At 33.4% G+C, this 15,395-nt stretch overlaps 1 protein-coding gene across 1 annotated transcript; it reads right to left on the bottom strand.

Moving 5' to 3' along the window:
- Window positions 1-4,046: 4,046 nt before the first annotated feature.
- On the bottom strand, window positions 4,047-6,822 carry LOC122303174 (subtilisin-like protease SBT1.3). Its single transcript, XM_043114808.1, has one exon. The coding sequence runs from the start codon at window positions 6,511-6,513 to the stop codon at window positions 4,186-4,188; it is 2,328 nt and encodes a 775-aa protein (XP_042970742.1). The 5' UTR covers window positions 6,514-6,822; the 3' UTR covers window positions 4,047-4,185.
- Window positions 6,823-15,395: the final 8,573 nt, after the last annotated feature.

The following is a 15,395-nucleotide window of genomic DNA, read 5'->3' as shown; positions in this document are numbered from 1 at the left end:
GTAAAATAATAGAGTTTTGTTACATACAAGCACAGTGCACACTAATCTATGCACCAATATTGATTTATTCATACTTAAAATTTAAATTAATATTGTTTTCAATAAAATCTACTTTTTGACCAATCACATCATATTGGTGTACAGATTAGTGCATAATTATGCTTACAACTATATTTTTTCAAAATGATAATAAAAGAGGTATAAGGATATCATTATCCTATACAATAGGGTATACAGTGATGGGTCAGAGTTTGAATTTAAGATCTGATATAATATAAAATCATCAATTATTTTAAAATTTTAAACCATAAAAAGATATGGATTTAATTATATTTATTAGATGAATAATAGTAATAAAAAAGAAAAGAAACGGCTGAAAAAAAGTAGCATTGTTGTATCAGGAGGAAAAAGTGGGAAAATTTGAAAGCGATTACATTAATCCGTCCTCGCATGCAATTAATGCTGTTTGAATTGTAAGTTAGAAATGAATTGAAATAAAAATTAAAAATTAAATAATATATTATTATAATATTATTTTTTTATTATTATTTAAAAATTTTAAAAAATTAAATTATTTATTATATTTTATGTAAAAATTTGATAAAATTATAATAATAAGATGATATAAAATAAAATATTTCTTATATTCAAACGAGGCTAAATCGAAGCCAACTACGCCCACCATGTGCTTCCCCAGAACAAGGATTACGTGCGATAGTTTTGGTAGTTATACCTTGCTATTTACTATGTAAACTTACAAATGAATGACCGAGCTTCTTATAAAATATCGTTTAAATGCTGAAAAATACTTCTTATCTGTCTCACCTTTCAAGATAAACAAGAAATCGGTAATGGTGATTAAATCATAATACATTATGCACACAAGGGGTTTACAACTTTGACTTCTCTCAAGTTTTAGGCTAACGGAGTTGTTCTGTTTCCATGTTCCTTGGAGAAATTGACCTAGTTTCCATACGATAGGGGGAACAATGGACAAAGTAAATGAAAAGAACCGAAAGTTACCAAAAAATAAAAATACAATGTACCATAAAATTTCTCAAATAATGCTTAAAAGGAGTTTCATCCTTGGCAGTGCCTCATGAAGTAAATGAGTTTGAAATCCTGACACTGACGCACACTTTTTTGCAGGAACAATGGCCAGCTTTGCCTGTTTGGCACCTCCTCCTCCTCAATGACATGCATGTCCTACATTCCCAAAGTTTCTTGTTACAGGACAGGCGTGCATTTAATGCTTATTGGGGGAGGGAAAACAAGATCAAAAGTTGTAGTTGAGTTAGACGGGGGATCTGCACCAAGGTAAACTTCACAGTTTTCCTATGAGAGACGCTACAACTCTCTTACCAGTTCTTTAAAGACAGCGTGAAAGGAGTCTCTCTCTCTATACACACGAGATGTATGTGTATGGAGAGAGAGAGAGAGAGAGAGAGAGAGAGAGAGAGAGAGAGAGAGAGAGAGAGAGAGAGAGAGAGAGAGAGAGAGTGATTTAGGTGTGGAGGAAGGGTATGTGTCTCTGTCCTTATTAATGGGAAAACCAGGCACATCTTAAAGGCGGTGTAACCCACAAGAACAGAAATATTCAGCTCTTCATTTACAGTTCAAAGGAGGACTGGGATTTATAGGCTTTCATAGCATCAATGTCTCCCGGATATAACAAGCTTGAACAAAAAGCAAGAAGGGCAAACAGAAACATCACTGCAAAATAAAAATTAAAGTTTTTTTCATGCATTTTGTGTTTGTGTGGATAAAAGTGATGAGATTCATTGAAAAAATGTCCAAAAACATCACTGACATGGATTAGATAGATTTTTTCATCCAACACGCCGCAACAGTTTTGTAGAGTTTGATTGTGGCTTCTAATCATAGCTATTCTCAAATGTCCTTCGTTTTGCTTAAGTTTTTGAATAGTTAGGGTCCACTATCAATTGTTCATATTCTCTAAGCTCTTCTGCATCGACTAGAAAGCAGTTGTTGTTTGGATCTCCACCCTCTCGTATTTCTAATTTGAGTAGTGCTATATTTACTTACACTTTTACTTACCATACTTATTTTGTTTGTTTTTTTTTTTTTTTAATTTCAAATTTTATGATTTTTACATATTAATAACTGATACGTAAAGAAATAAATTTTTCTCAAGTATTTAGCATTTTTCTTCTAATTTTAAATTGCATATTCTTTAGAGAGAGAAATTAACTAGGCCCGGGTAACATTACCTGGATTGGATTGGTACATCCGCACGATTTTTCGGTGCATCGCAACAAAATGGGCCAACTTGGGCCCTGGAGCCTGGATATTAAGTTTTGTTGGTTTATAAGTTTCTTTATTTTTAAGAGAGGATTCGTTTATAAGAAGAATAAAATTTATTATTAAAAAATTAATTTTTTATATGAATCTTATATTTATTTATTTTTTAAAAAACCATATGCACCTATACAGTATTTATACACTTTAAAACTGAAAATATTATTTATTATTTTAGAAATATCTAAATCTAAGCATGATTAAAAAAAAAAAAAAAAAAAAAAGGCAAAGCAGTTCAAATTCTGGAGCGCTATTTATTTATTTGGTGGGAGTGGGGGAGGGCAGAACGAACCGCACTGCACGCACCGCACCGCTCCCACAAAAGATGGTCAGCCCCCATTATTATTCATCCTCGTCAAGGCTGAGGAGAAACCGTGTTAACAAGTAAAGAACATGAAACCTTCCAACCAATACCCACAGAAATAGAAAAGGACATAAAGCAAGTAAAAAACAGAGAAGCTTCTGTACAAGATTCAATGCAGAAACATCCTCCTCTTTATCCAATTGAAAAAGACCTTTGAGATTTGAAGGGAAGTCAGTGCTTTGAGGCCAAACCTTGCAGACCTCTGAAGCACCGAGTCACGAACAACCATCTGCCAAGGAATTACACTGTAAATATGTGGAACCCATAAGCAGAGACCATCCATTAGATTAAGTAATTCCTCCCAATAATCAATCAACAGAAGCATGCAACAAATTAGTGCAGTGACCATCTTATTGTTACTAAAATCCTATGTTCATATTTATCCAAGAAATATGATAAGTATATGGTCCAAGAATTGACCCCCATGTGTCGCATTGCATTTGATAGGGACATATGTGGCCCAATATGTTCCAAAAACTTGGACCATTTGTCAATTTGTAGGTTTTGTACATTCACATTTAGGTATGGATTAACCCTAAAAGCTATCTATATTAATCTTTTAGAAGCACTGTTGATATAATTAAAAATGGGGAAAAAAACACTACTTGAAGCAGACTTGCACAGAGACATCTCAAATAAAAGCGCATATTTTCTTAAATTATGAAATAGCATAGTCATCATGATCATAGAGTTTTGGACCATATAGTACTTGATCATACCAGCTGTTTAATTGGGTACCTTCTGCGCAAAACAAAGTGTTTGATGTTCTGCTCTCTCTGGCTTTTGGGTTTTCGGAGACTTCTGTTTGGTCAAGAATTCTTATATGAGAATTTTGAATTTTAAAATTAAATATTAAAATATTATATTTTAATATTATTATTATTTTAAAATTTAAAAAAGTTAAATTATTTATTATATTTTATATAAAAATTTAAAAAAATTATAATGATGAATTTGTATAACCAGACAATAATTAGATTAATAAAGAGTGTGCAGGGAGACATAAATAGACAAGTTTGAAAATAAATAAATAAATGGAGCTCCCAACAAATATTTTTTCTGGGACAGATGGATATCTGTCGATCAGTCTATTATTAATAAGATGTTATAACTAATTTGTTGGATTTTTTTTCAATTTTATAAACTATACACTGTAATTTGTATTTGAGACCTGTTATGGACGAACGAAATAATCCCACCGGCGCGGGTGCTGGAAGTCAGAAACTGGAAAGAACAACAAAAACATGGCCATGGCCGGGGGCAATGCAACCACCTAATGGGAAACGAACAACTTCAGTTTTGTTCCTATCAAAATGCAATCAGTTTGCCAACAGTAGTATCAAAATGCCGCATGACAAGATCATTGTAAGAAGAAATAAAGGCGGTTAAACATTTCTTGATTGAGAAGGACTGAACTAGTTGGATCTTAACAGAACATTTGTTTATTGTAGCTGCAGAACTAGAACCATAAAGATCTATATAAAAAATCTCCAGTGCATGATTCAAAGGGGTGGCAGCCACGTAATAACAATTGGGCTCCTCACCCTGTGTACTCCATCCTTCCATACCAAGCCTCCAAACTCAGGTACTGTTTGCCGAGATACTGTAGTGAAGGTGATCTTATAAGATATTTTTTGATACTTCCTGGTAAAATGCAGGGTCTTTGGCTTGACTTGAACTGAAGCACCTTTAAACGGTGAGACTACGACGTGGTAATTCGAAACTGCAGGGCCAACATTTGTGACAGTTCTGTGAAGGGTCAGAGTAGTGATGGATGCTTTCTCTGGGAACACAGCTGAGATAGAGGGGTAGTTCAAGTCCCCTGGATTGGCAAGAGAGTGTTGGCAAGATCTGTTTGAGAAGAATTTCAGCTGGGCTGGAGTTAGGCTCTGCGTGCAGAGGAATTCGAAGTAATCCTGAGCCTTAATGTCATACACCAAACCAGGGTCAAGCGCCTTTATTGGGTTAATGTGTCCGGCTCCATGATCATATGGGCTTGAAGGTGCAGCTGTTGATGAATCTCTTAGAGGATTACCAGTGTTATCGTGGACATAAGCTGTGGTCATCAGGGCAGATTTTATTACTGCCGGACTCCAATCTGGGTGCCTTGCCTTGAGCAATGCAGCAACCCCACTCACATGAGGGCATGACATGGAAGTTCCAGACAGCAAGTTAAACTTCACTCTCCGGCGATCTGTCGGTAAACTTGACGGACCCGTGTCTCCAGTCCAAGCAGCAAGAATGTTCACCCCTGGGGCCACCACATCAGGCTTCAGAATTTCGAGGCTAAGAAAATTCGGTCCTCTAGATGAAAATGCCGCCACCACCGGAGATGGCCGAATCCCTAGCCGAGTATCAAGAAAGGCTAGATTTGCAGTGGCTTTTGGACTTGTTAACACATAATTCTTAAGTGCTTTCCCTTCTGTTTCTCCTACTGCAACTGCAGGAAGAAGGTGGCAATCTGCCACTAGTTCTTCTCCATTTGAAGCTGTGTTTGAAAGAACCATTCCCACCCCTCCGGCGTCTTTCACCACCTGACCCTTCTGCACACGTGGACTAATGCCTCGGTCACATATCACAATCTTTCCTGCAACCATACGCCGATCCAGAGTACCCTCCAAACACAACGAGCTCGGGTCAGGGCTGCTTGAGTTACTACCCATGTATACCATTGGGTATTGCTTATTTATTGACCCGCGAATCCTTCGCTCTCGATAGAGTGAAACACCACTGACGGTTCTGCCATTTCCCAGCTTAACGGTGGCCGGGAAATCTCTATCCATGGTGCTGGCACCAACAGTGGTAATCCAGGGTGACACGTTTGTGAGACTGACAGGGTCTGGCCCTCCATTCCCAGCTGAGCTCGAAATAAAAACACCCATCTCCATTGCCCCAAAAGCTGCGATGGACAAACTGTCACGATAGTAAGGAGACACTCCACCGCCTAAAGATATTGACAAAACGTTCACTCCATCATCCACAGCTCTATCAACCGCGGATAGAATATCCGAGCTGAAGCACCCACCACTCCAGCAAACTTTGTAGACTGCAAGTCTTGCACCTGGTGCCATTCCTCTTGCTGTCCCATACGCATATCCTTGAAGGTTTGCACCGCGTACTGGAGAGCCTGCAACTGTGGCTGCAGTGTGAGTTCCATGCCCATCTTGATCTCTAGGGGATTTATACTCGGTTTGCTCGTTGATTTTCCCAGTAGCAGCTTCATACCCGTGGTAGAACACTCTGGCACCCACAATCTTTCTATTACAGTGATGTTTCTCGAATCCTCTGCCTGTCTCACATTTTCCTTTCCAATGAGCAGGCACCGGTGTCATGCCCGTATCGTTGAAGCTCTCACTCTCTGGCCAGATTCCAGTGTCGAGCACTCCCACTACGACATCATGGTCCAAGACCTTTTGAGACCAGACGCTAGTGCTATCCTCTGGTTCAAGCCCAAGGAACGCCGGACTCCTTGTGGTGTGTAGCTGGTACTTTGTATCTGGGAATATAGCCACTACACCATGTTCATCCTCTAGCCTCTCAGCCTCTTCTTGGCTCAGCAGAGCGGCAACTCCATGAATAGCTGTCTGGTAACTGTAAATTATCCTATCATCATCTCCCGCATCACCTTCTTTCTCCGGGTTGAACAGAACTGATTTTACTTTCGAGGAGTACCATTCGAGATGATTGGTAAAAGATTTTGGCATTGCCGACTTGTCCATTTGGACAATATATGTCTTCTTCGCTATGTGGGTGTCTGCAGCGAGGACTAGATCGAAGAATAGATAGCTTGCTAGGATCAAATACACCCATTTTACTGGGTTTCCTGCCATTTTGAGGCGAACAAAATGAAGAAGAACAAATTGGAAGAATGATTGGAGAACAGGGTGAAGAACTAAAGATGAAAATACAGAGGGTATGGAATGTCTATCTGAGGGTTGAAATAGGAGAGACCTCCAGTAACGTGTTATCTCGTGCGGGCAATAAAGATGGTTGGTCGTTCCATGAATACCCCACTTGAAGAAGAGTTAAGGAGAGCCGGGTAGGGGCTGGTGGTAGCTGTCAATTTGGCTCTGCTACTTAGACGAATAGTACTTTAGAACATTGGTCCGGAAGGCCTGTCGTCCATGACATGGCAGATGACAAACGCTGGGTCTTAAGAGTGCCGATCCAGCGGTGGTTGCTGGGGTTCTATATTTTGAAATGTCGGTGAGTGATAGGACTGTGAAATAAGAAAAAATGTAATTATAAGTATAATTATGTATTAATATGATGTGATTAATTAAAAAATAAATTTTATTAAAATTAATATTTATTTAAATTTTAAATATAAATAAATTAATATTAATATATAAATTAGTACATAATTCTATTTATATATAACAAAAATCGCAAAATAAATTATAGTGAGCACCTTGGGTACGAGATCATGTGAACCAATGCATAAAGAAATTCTTTTAATAATTGTGGGGTTGTTTGGTAAACTGAGATCAGTGCCATCAGGTCATTGAAGGCATCTAGATTCTAGAGTCACATATGAGCACCGTGGAAAATGTTCAGAATGTGTTTGATCATTTATTTGTTTGTTTATAATAAAATAAATGAATATGGAGAGACTTAATTTATAATGATAAAAATGTTCCTTTAGATATACAGTATCTCTATATATGTAATATCAACACATTCTCATCCCTTTGGTACTAAAACCCGTAACGTGGTGTTTAGTTCTAATTAATCTCAATTGCTTAAGACTAATTAGGAAAACTCAAGTAGTATTAAACTCATAATTTCTGTTAAAAAACAAAATGGGAGTGCAATTGCAAGGTACTTACTTTATGTGGTTTTTTGAGTAGCTGGTATTTTAAGAGCATGTTTAACAAGAAAGATGAGATGTAAAATCTTTATTTTATCTTATAATTATAATTATTTTAAAATTTTTATATAAAATATATTAAATAATTTAATTTTTTAAAAATTTTAATTTACTTTTTTTATATTTTAAAATAATAATATTAATAAATAATATTTTAAATTTTTATTTACAATAAAAAAATCTCACCTCGCTGTTTTAACTTATATTCAGATTAGTTATATAAAATCAAAAATTTTATTTCATTTCATTTTAACTTATTATTATAATTTTTTAAAATATTCATATAAAATATAATAAAAAAATTTAATTTTTTTAATTTTAATTTAAAATTAATATTTAAATTTTATATTATAATAATATTTTATTTATTAATATTTAAAACATCACATCCCATCGTAACCAAACCAATTAAGAGCATCCACATTGGCTTGGCCAAATGAGGTGCTTGGCCAAATTTTATATGATTTGGCTCAAAAATCCTTCACATTGGATTGGGTAAATCTAAAATAATTTAGACTTTTGCTATAGTGGTTGGCTAAAGATGGAAGACCACTATTCATTCATCAAACATTAAAATATTAATTTTTCATTCCAAACAAATAAATTAAATTAATTAGAATATAATTAACATTTAACATTTAGAATATAATTATTATTAACAATATTTTTTAATATTAATTGAATATAATATAATTATTATTAACATTTAACAATACTTTTTTTAATATTAATTTAATTAGAATATAATTACTATTAGCATTTAAAAATACTTTTTTGTAATATTAATATTAATTTAATTAGAATATAATTATTATTAACATTTAATAATACTTTTTTAAATATTAATTTAATTAAAATATAATTACTATTAACATTTAATAATACTTTTTTATATTAATTTAATTAGAATATAATTACTATTAATATTTAATAATACTTTTTGTAATATTAATTTAATATAATATAATTATTATTAACATTTAATTGGTAGAATTACAAAATATGAGAAAATAAATTAAATAAAAAATTTATTAATTTAATAATATTTTATTATTACGTAGAGAATAAATGGTTAATCTAATGTAGGAATTGAATTTTAATGGAGTAGGCAAATGTAAAAAAGTGTTGTTATTGATTAAATTTAAAGATGAATTTGACCAAACCAATACAAGCTGTCATGTATCTGGCTCGACATTAGTCTCGTGGAAACAGGCTACAGCAGTGTACTAGGAATTCTTGGATGCTGCTTTAAAACTCTGACATGCTATCAGCTTTACACATCACTACTTTCAAAAAAATGATAGATCAATTACTTAACAATTTGTTGATATCTTTAGATTAAAGTAATATATTTTTTAAATTTTAATTTGACTTTTGTTTTGATTTGATGGATTTAAATATTAAAAAAATATTATATTAATAAAAGTGATAAATAAATGATGAAGTGTTTGTAAGGTATCATTTCTCTTTCCTTTTCTCCGGTGCATGCCAATGACTTTAAAGCTTAATGCATCAACTCTTTTCGAAATATTTCGCGATTAATTAAACCGAATTGGTGTGATCACATTTACGAGGTAAATTACTCATTTAGAAAAGAAAATTTCTATTAATTATCTCTACGCAACAACATATTATAGGTATTTTTTTTATTTTTTATTTTGTTAAATATATGATATATAAATAATGAATAAAATTTCTTTTAATATAACAAGAATAAAAAAATATATATCTTACTAATTAGGAAGAAGCTGGGATAAAGAAAACGAGATCGATCTTATCCTCCCTTCCTACCTAAAAGCTGTAAATCAAGTAATGTAATTATTATTTTGATGAGAAGATGAAGTGAGGTGGCATTATTCATGATGGTAATTGACAGCTCAATGCATAAGACACGTCCAAATCTAAAGAAACGACAATTAGTTCATACCGACAGTCGTAGCGACACGCATTTAACCAACGTTATTCGGCTTTTCGACTTCACTAGTTGTAGAGGACATCTTGAAAACCATATATATGTGCCTGTACACCTCAATTATTAAATTTTTAAGGTTTTGTCTTCAGTATGGACATGATAATTTGGTGTTCAAAGTCGACACGATTTATCGATATTGATCATAATGATAATAATATCTTTTGATTTTGACATGATTAGATAGAGATCATAAGCTGCTTTGGTACTGCTTCTGAAAAATTGACTCGATCATTGAAATACAAGTCAAGACAGCATATTAGTAGATTCTATGATACCTCCCACGCATGGAACTATCAGTCGAGCAAAAATTGAGATGTCTCATCACCCATCAGCGTATCAATGTCAGGATCACTATATTTTTTTCAAGTTCGTAATTTTAAGATTTAAAATTAGGGTTTTCATGAATACAAGACGTACAATAAAGTATATTATTTACTACATCAATTAACCCTCGTTCTCATAAGCCAAGAGAAAAAAAAAAAAATACATAAAAATGGATTTCTCATGCTTCTACATGATTAAACCATTCTATTGAAGTTTGCACAAACTAGGCATACAAAATTTTAAGGAAAAGGTTAGGATGTCCCATGCATTTGACCACTCATATATTAACAAAAATGTTATCCGTAATCACTTTTATATATTTTTTTATACTTAATTAATGTAATTGATTATATTTTAAAAATAATTAATACAGATAATCATATCAACAAAATATATATAAAGTATGTAAAAGTAACTGTATATAGTATTATTTATATTTATTTTTTTTAAAGTTTTTTCTTTTACTTAATGATTAAAAAATTAACTTTTAATATCTGAGTGTATTTAAAAATATTAAAAATTATAAAAAATAAAAAATAAAAATAAAATTTTGTATTGATAAACGAGCAGTCAAAATTGAGCGTCACACCAGCACCATCTAAATTTTAAAGATAATGATACGCACGATTGAGATAAATTCAATTACTAACAAGTAGCAAGAGCTTGATTTAATTGAAGAAGTCAATATTTAAATGAAGAAGTCAATATTTAAAGATTCGCGTTAGAGTTCTATCTACTACTGCAATACGGAAATTAATAAACATATTATTTATTTATTTGAGCGCTTATAAATAAAACTTCAAATAGTGAATTGGTGAACACCTCGTGTACCAACAAAAGAGATTTCTAGAGAGAGAATCTCTCCCTCTTCTCTAAACAGCATATCAGAAACACCTCTAGAGGGAGGTGGGAGCCTCGGCTCCTTCCTTCCTCCCCCCGTTAGTTTTTCTGTTTTCTTTGGTTTTGTTTTCTTTCTTCCAGACTTTGTCTGGGTTTTGGGTGGGTCTTGGCTATTGTCTTCAGTCGCTGCCGTGTGTTTAAGGAGGCTTAGTTCTTGCTCTCTATACGGAGCTGCCCCGAGGCGAGGATCACCTGCAACCAAAGAGGATTTGCTCCCGAGTGCAACCCTGAAGTTAGGTGGCATATCGCGAAGGAGACGCGAACAGAGCCACGGTGTTTTCACCGAGGGCGGAGATTCTGGACAGGGGTGAGAGGCTGGCCATCCTATTTTGAGGGCACAAAGCTGACGACGATGGTCTATGGCGAGGCGAGGCTACGGCAGGGCTACTCGTTGGCGAGAGGCGTGATGCTCTGTTTTTAACAGAGACCTGAAGGTGCGAGCAGAGGTGCGGGTGCGCGGCGGAAAGGCTGTTGGCCTTCCTTCTCTTTGTTTGTGGCAGTGGATCGGTGTGCATGAAACCGTGTGGTCAGCATGGTAAATCAGTGCTGCACAACAGTTGAAAGAAGAAGGGGGGCGGCGGGAGAGTTAGAGACGAAACCCTAGCCGGTCGTGCTCCCTTCAACCCGTTTGGTCCGTGTGCTTCCCGCTGGTCTTAGGGCTTTTTAGTTGTGTTGGGCTGGGCCCAAGGTTTTTGGTCCAGTTGTTTGTAATTTCATTTTTGTGTTTTTTGAAGTGGTTTTTAGGTAATATTAGTTTGTCTTATGTAGTTTTAGGGCTCTTATATTCTGCCTAGAGTCCCACTCCTTCTTAAAAGGAATGTGGGTTTTGTCCTACTCCTCTTTTGGAGGAATGTAGGTTTGGATACTCTTCCTCCGTGCGAGGAGAGAGTGTGGTGTACCTCTCTTCTTCGGAAGAGAGGTCGTTTATCTCTGTTTATCAGAGAGCTTTCTCTGTTGGCCGTTGTCAAGAGAGGAGGTATAGAAGTTATAGACACTGTCCGTCACAAAGAAATTTGTTGACGGGGGAGCTCCTGAGCAGATGCGTTAGTTGGCTTATGGTCTGGCTTTCCAGTTTGTTAAGTCACAGTTGTAACTTCGCCTATGAATATATGCAGTGAAGCATTTCCTATCAAAAAAAAAAATAGTGAATTGGTGTATTCCATGAATTATCTTATATAACATAGTTTGCGCTGTTAATTTACCCAAAGTAATTCAACTCAGCTATCTAATGAATGGGATATATCATAAATGGAAGTACTGTACATGCACTATGTTACCCAGATGACTAACACAAGAGGGAGGTAAATTGAGTTATATTAAAAAAATAACAATTATAAATCAAATATATAATATAAAATATAAACAAAATATGAAATAACAATAAATATAAAGAGTAAGGGTAAGAGAGAAGCAAACTCAATATGTTAACAAGGTTCGGCCCCACTGCCTACGTCCTCGCCTCAAGCTACCCCTTGAGGATTTCCAAATTCACTATTCAACCTCCTTCATGTAGAGATAGAAACCTATTACACCTTTGAACAACACTGCTACAAAGGATCCGTGTAGAACACCCTCTACACTTGCAATCACCTTACACGTGGTGATTCAATTATTTCCCGTGTAGAATACTTTCTACACGCACAAGGGTTATACACACCATTTTTCTGATACAAAAGCTGATAGTGAGTAGGTTATCAGAAAACACTCCTCAATGAGTGAAATAAGAACAATACAGCGCAAACTATTTCTCTCAAAATGAATAAGGATTAAGACTCAATGCTTAGAGAAGAGAGAATGAAAGTTTTGAATGAATGTTGTATGCTCTTGGTGTTGTAAATGTGAAGCTCTTAAATGATCTATCTATAGACATATGAGACTTCATATTCAAATTTAAAAAGATTCACATGTCAAAGACAACATCATTCATTTTTTCAAAAAATTCAAATAAAATGTTATTCTTTTTTAATTATCAAAGACAATATCATTCACTTTTTCATAAAAATCAAACCTAATCTTTTGCTTTTGGCATATAACAAAATGAGCACACTTTCCTTTTCAAAAAATTCAAACCTAATCTTTTACTTTTTGCATATGACAAAAGGAGCACACTTTCCTTTTCAAAAAATTCAAACCTAATCTTTTACTTTTTGTATAAGTCTAAAAAAACATCAATCACTTTTGAAAATATTTAAATAAAACATGCACTTGTAAAAGATGACAATCAATCATCTTTAATATTTTCAAAGTTCAACCCTTTAATCAAGGCATGCACATGCAAAAGATGACAATCAATCATCTTTCAAAATTTTCAAATTTAATTTTCAAAAATATTCATGCACATGTGAAAAATGAATTTTAATGCTTTATGATAAAATATTAATTTTGAGCATTAATCCTAATTTCGAATTTTAAGAGATTTACAACATTACTCTATAACTTTAATGTGAACTTGTTTCCTTCTTGTTCGTGCTTGGTTCTTTGATGTGTTTGATTCTATTGTGTGAACAACTTGAGCTTGAAACTCCTTTATTCTTTGAATTCATTTGTTATCATCAAAATTTATGTGTAGATTTATAATCACATAAAATTTAAAACCTTGAGTTCAACACATTATATATAATAATAATATATAGTTGGGAAGGTGACAGGTAGTAATTAACGAATAGCGCTCGCGATCATGAAGATATATAGTAATTAATGAATAGAATTAGAACCCATCCATGCCATATGTATGAGTTGTCCATCCCTCATAACACGTACTACTTCATTTATTAATTAAGAAATTTTGAGCCTAGCTTAATTAATTAGGCCTACACATGTATGAAGGTAATGTTAAATATATCTATTTACTAATATATATATATATATATATAGTTGAGATTATAATTTTAATAATTAAATAAAAAACTTTTGATCGAATTAAACAAATTATCAGATTATCTAAATATTTTCTTATATATTTTCAAGTATTTTAAAATTTTCTACTTAACAATCCTATTCTATACATATATTTTATTTTTATTTTTTATTTTTTTAATCTATGACTAACAACTCTTTACAAAATTAATTGCAGCAGCAACAGTAGTTGTGCGAAAAGTAGCTGTAACAAATTGTGCCGTACGCATCAGTTTAGGCCCCACGAATTGTTACTACAAATTAAATAATCTCATATTATTTAATTATTATAATTTTTTAAATTTTTATATAAAATATAATTAATAATTTAATTTTTTTTAAATTTTAATATTAAAAAATTATATTATATAAATATTTTATTTATTATCATTCAAAATATCTGACCTATAACTAAACGTAATTTAAACGTTTATGCATTCTAGCTGCTGTATTTTAACTGGATGGATGGACTGCAGTTGAGGGATGGAAGATGGATCATGATCACTAGCTATTAGCTAGCTAGCCTGCTTAATTTTAACGCGGTATAATATATTGAATGAATAATGAAAAGTTTACTATTTTTTTAATTTAATGATTAAAGAAATTATTATTAATTAAATTATATATTTTTTTAATAATTAAAGATGTTAAAAAAATATTTTAAAAGAATAAAAACTTTAAATACACTAAAATAATAAAATCGCGGTAAGATGATAGCGCCTTTCGCATTTACTGCTATTGGCCTCCATACGCCATCTGATCTGAGAGCTCTTTCGCATTTACTGCTCTTGGCAAGTCTGTTGAACTCCCCCCATGTTCACCATTTATGTCTGCATTCAATGCTATCATTAACTAGATTTCGCGTAGAGGGCGATTGATTGCGGAAGAGGCCTCTCTGCAGGGACATTCACGTTCACTGGCCACCTCGTCTCGGCCAGTTGTTGGAAATCAATCCCATATCGGGAAACATTTGAATCAGATCTCTCTCTTTTTTCCTCGGGTGGGTAACTATATATATATATAAATCAACTTTAGAATATTATTATTATTATTATTATTATAAAGAGGCTAAAATCGTTCAAGGTTACAAGATAAAAACCTATAAATAATTCTGAGAAAAAAAATAGTGATATATAAAAGTTTCTAGGCGATCCAAAAACTTCAAAGAAAATGAGAAATTTTGAAATAAGAAAAACAAACAGAATTTAAAATCAGAAAACTGGAAAAATATTAAAAAAGTAAAATAAAAACCAAGGAATGACAGCCTAACATGAATAACAAGTACTTTTCAATCTCATTTGCTTAATATTTCTCCCAAAAGGCATTCTTTTCTACAGGTGGGTTCATTTTATATGGGCGTAGTTGATAACTTGATCTAACGCTCCGAGGATGTGTATCTGGACTCAAGTACTATTGGCCCAAGGCCCATCAGTTTATTTTAGTCAGAATTGGTTAAAGCCCACTAGGTGCAGAAGCAATGGATTACGTTTTGTAACGAGGTAATCGACAAGCTTACAGCAAAATTCATTATATCCCTTTATTTTGGGGTTCGAAAGTATCCTCAAATTTGTTCCAATTTTCCATCTACTTTCCGCTATTTTCTTTGCGTTTCCATTCAACCAAAAAACAACAGTGCAGATACATTATATATAGTATTAATAATTCAAAGTGTATAGAATAAATACGTAGATAGTTTTTATTGGTTTATAACAAAGTTAGTTGATGTTAGTTACATTTGACTCTGTATAAAT

The sequence above is a fragment of the Carya illinoinensis genome, chromosome 3 (genome assembly GCF_018687715.1).
Source record: "Carya illinoinensis cultivar Pawnee chromosome 3, C.illinoinensisPawnee_v1, whole genome shotgun sequence".
Lineage (NCBI taxonomy): Eukaryota > Viridiplantae > Streptophyta > Magnoliopsida > Fagales > Juglandaceae > Carya > Carya illinoinensis.
Note: the sequence above shows the minus strand (reverse complement) of the source record. Positions and strands in the feature narration are given on the sequence as shown.

Excerpts from the sequence above, each read along its gene's own strand:
- LOC122303174 (XM_043114808.1), bottom strand. The coding sequence starts at position 6,513 with ATGGCAGGAAACCCAGTAAAATGGGTGTATTTGATCCTAGCAAGCTAT.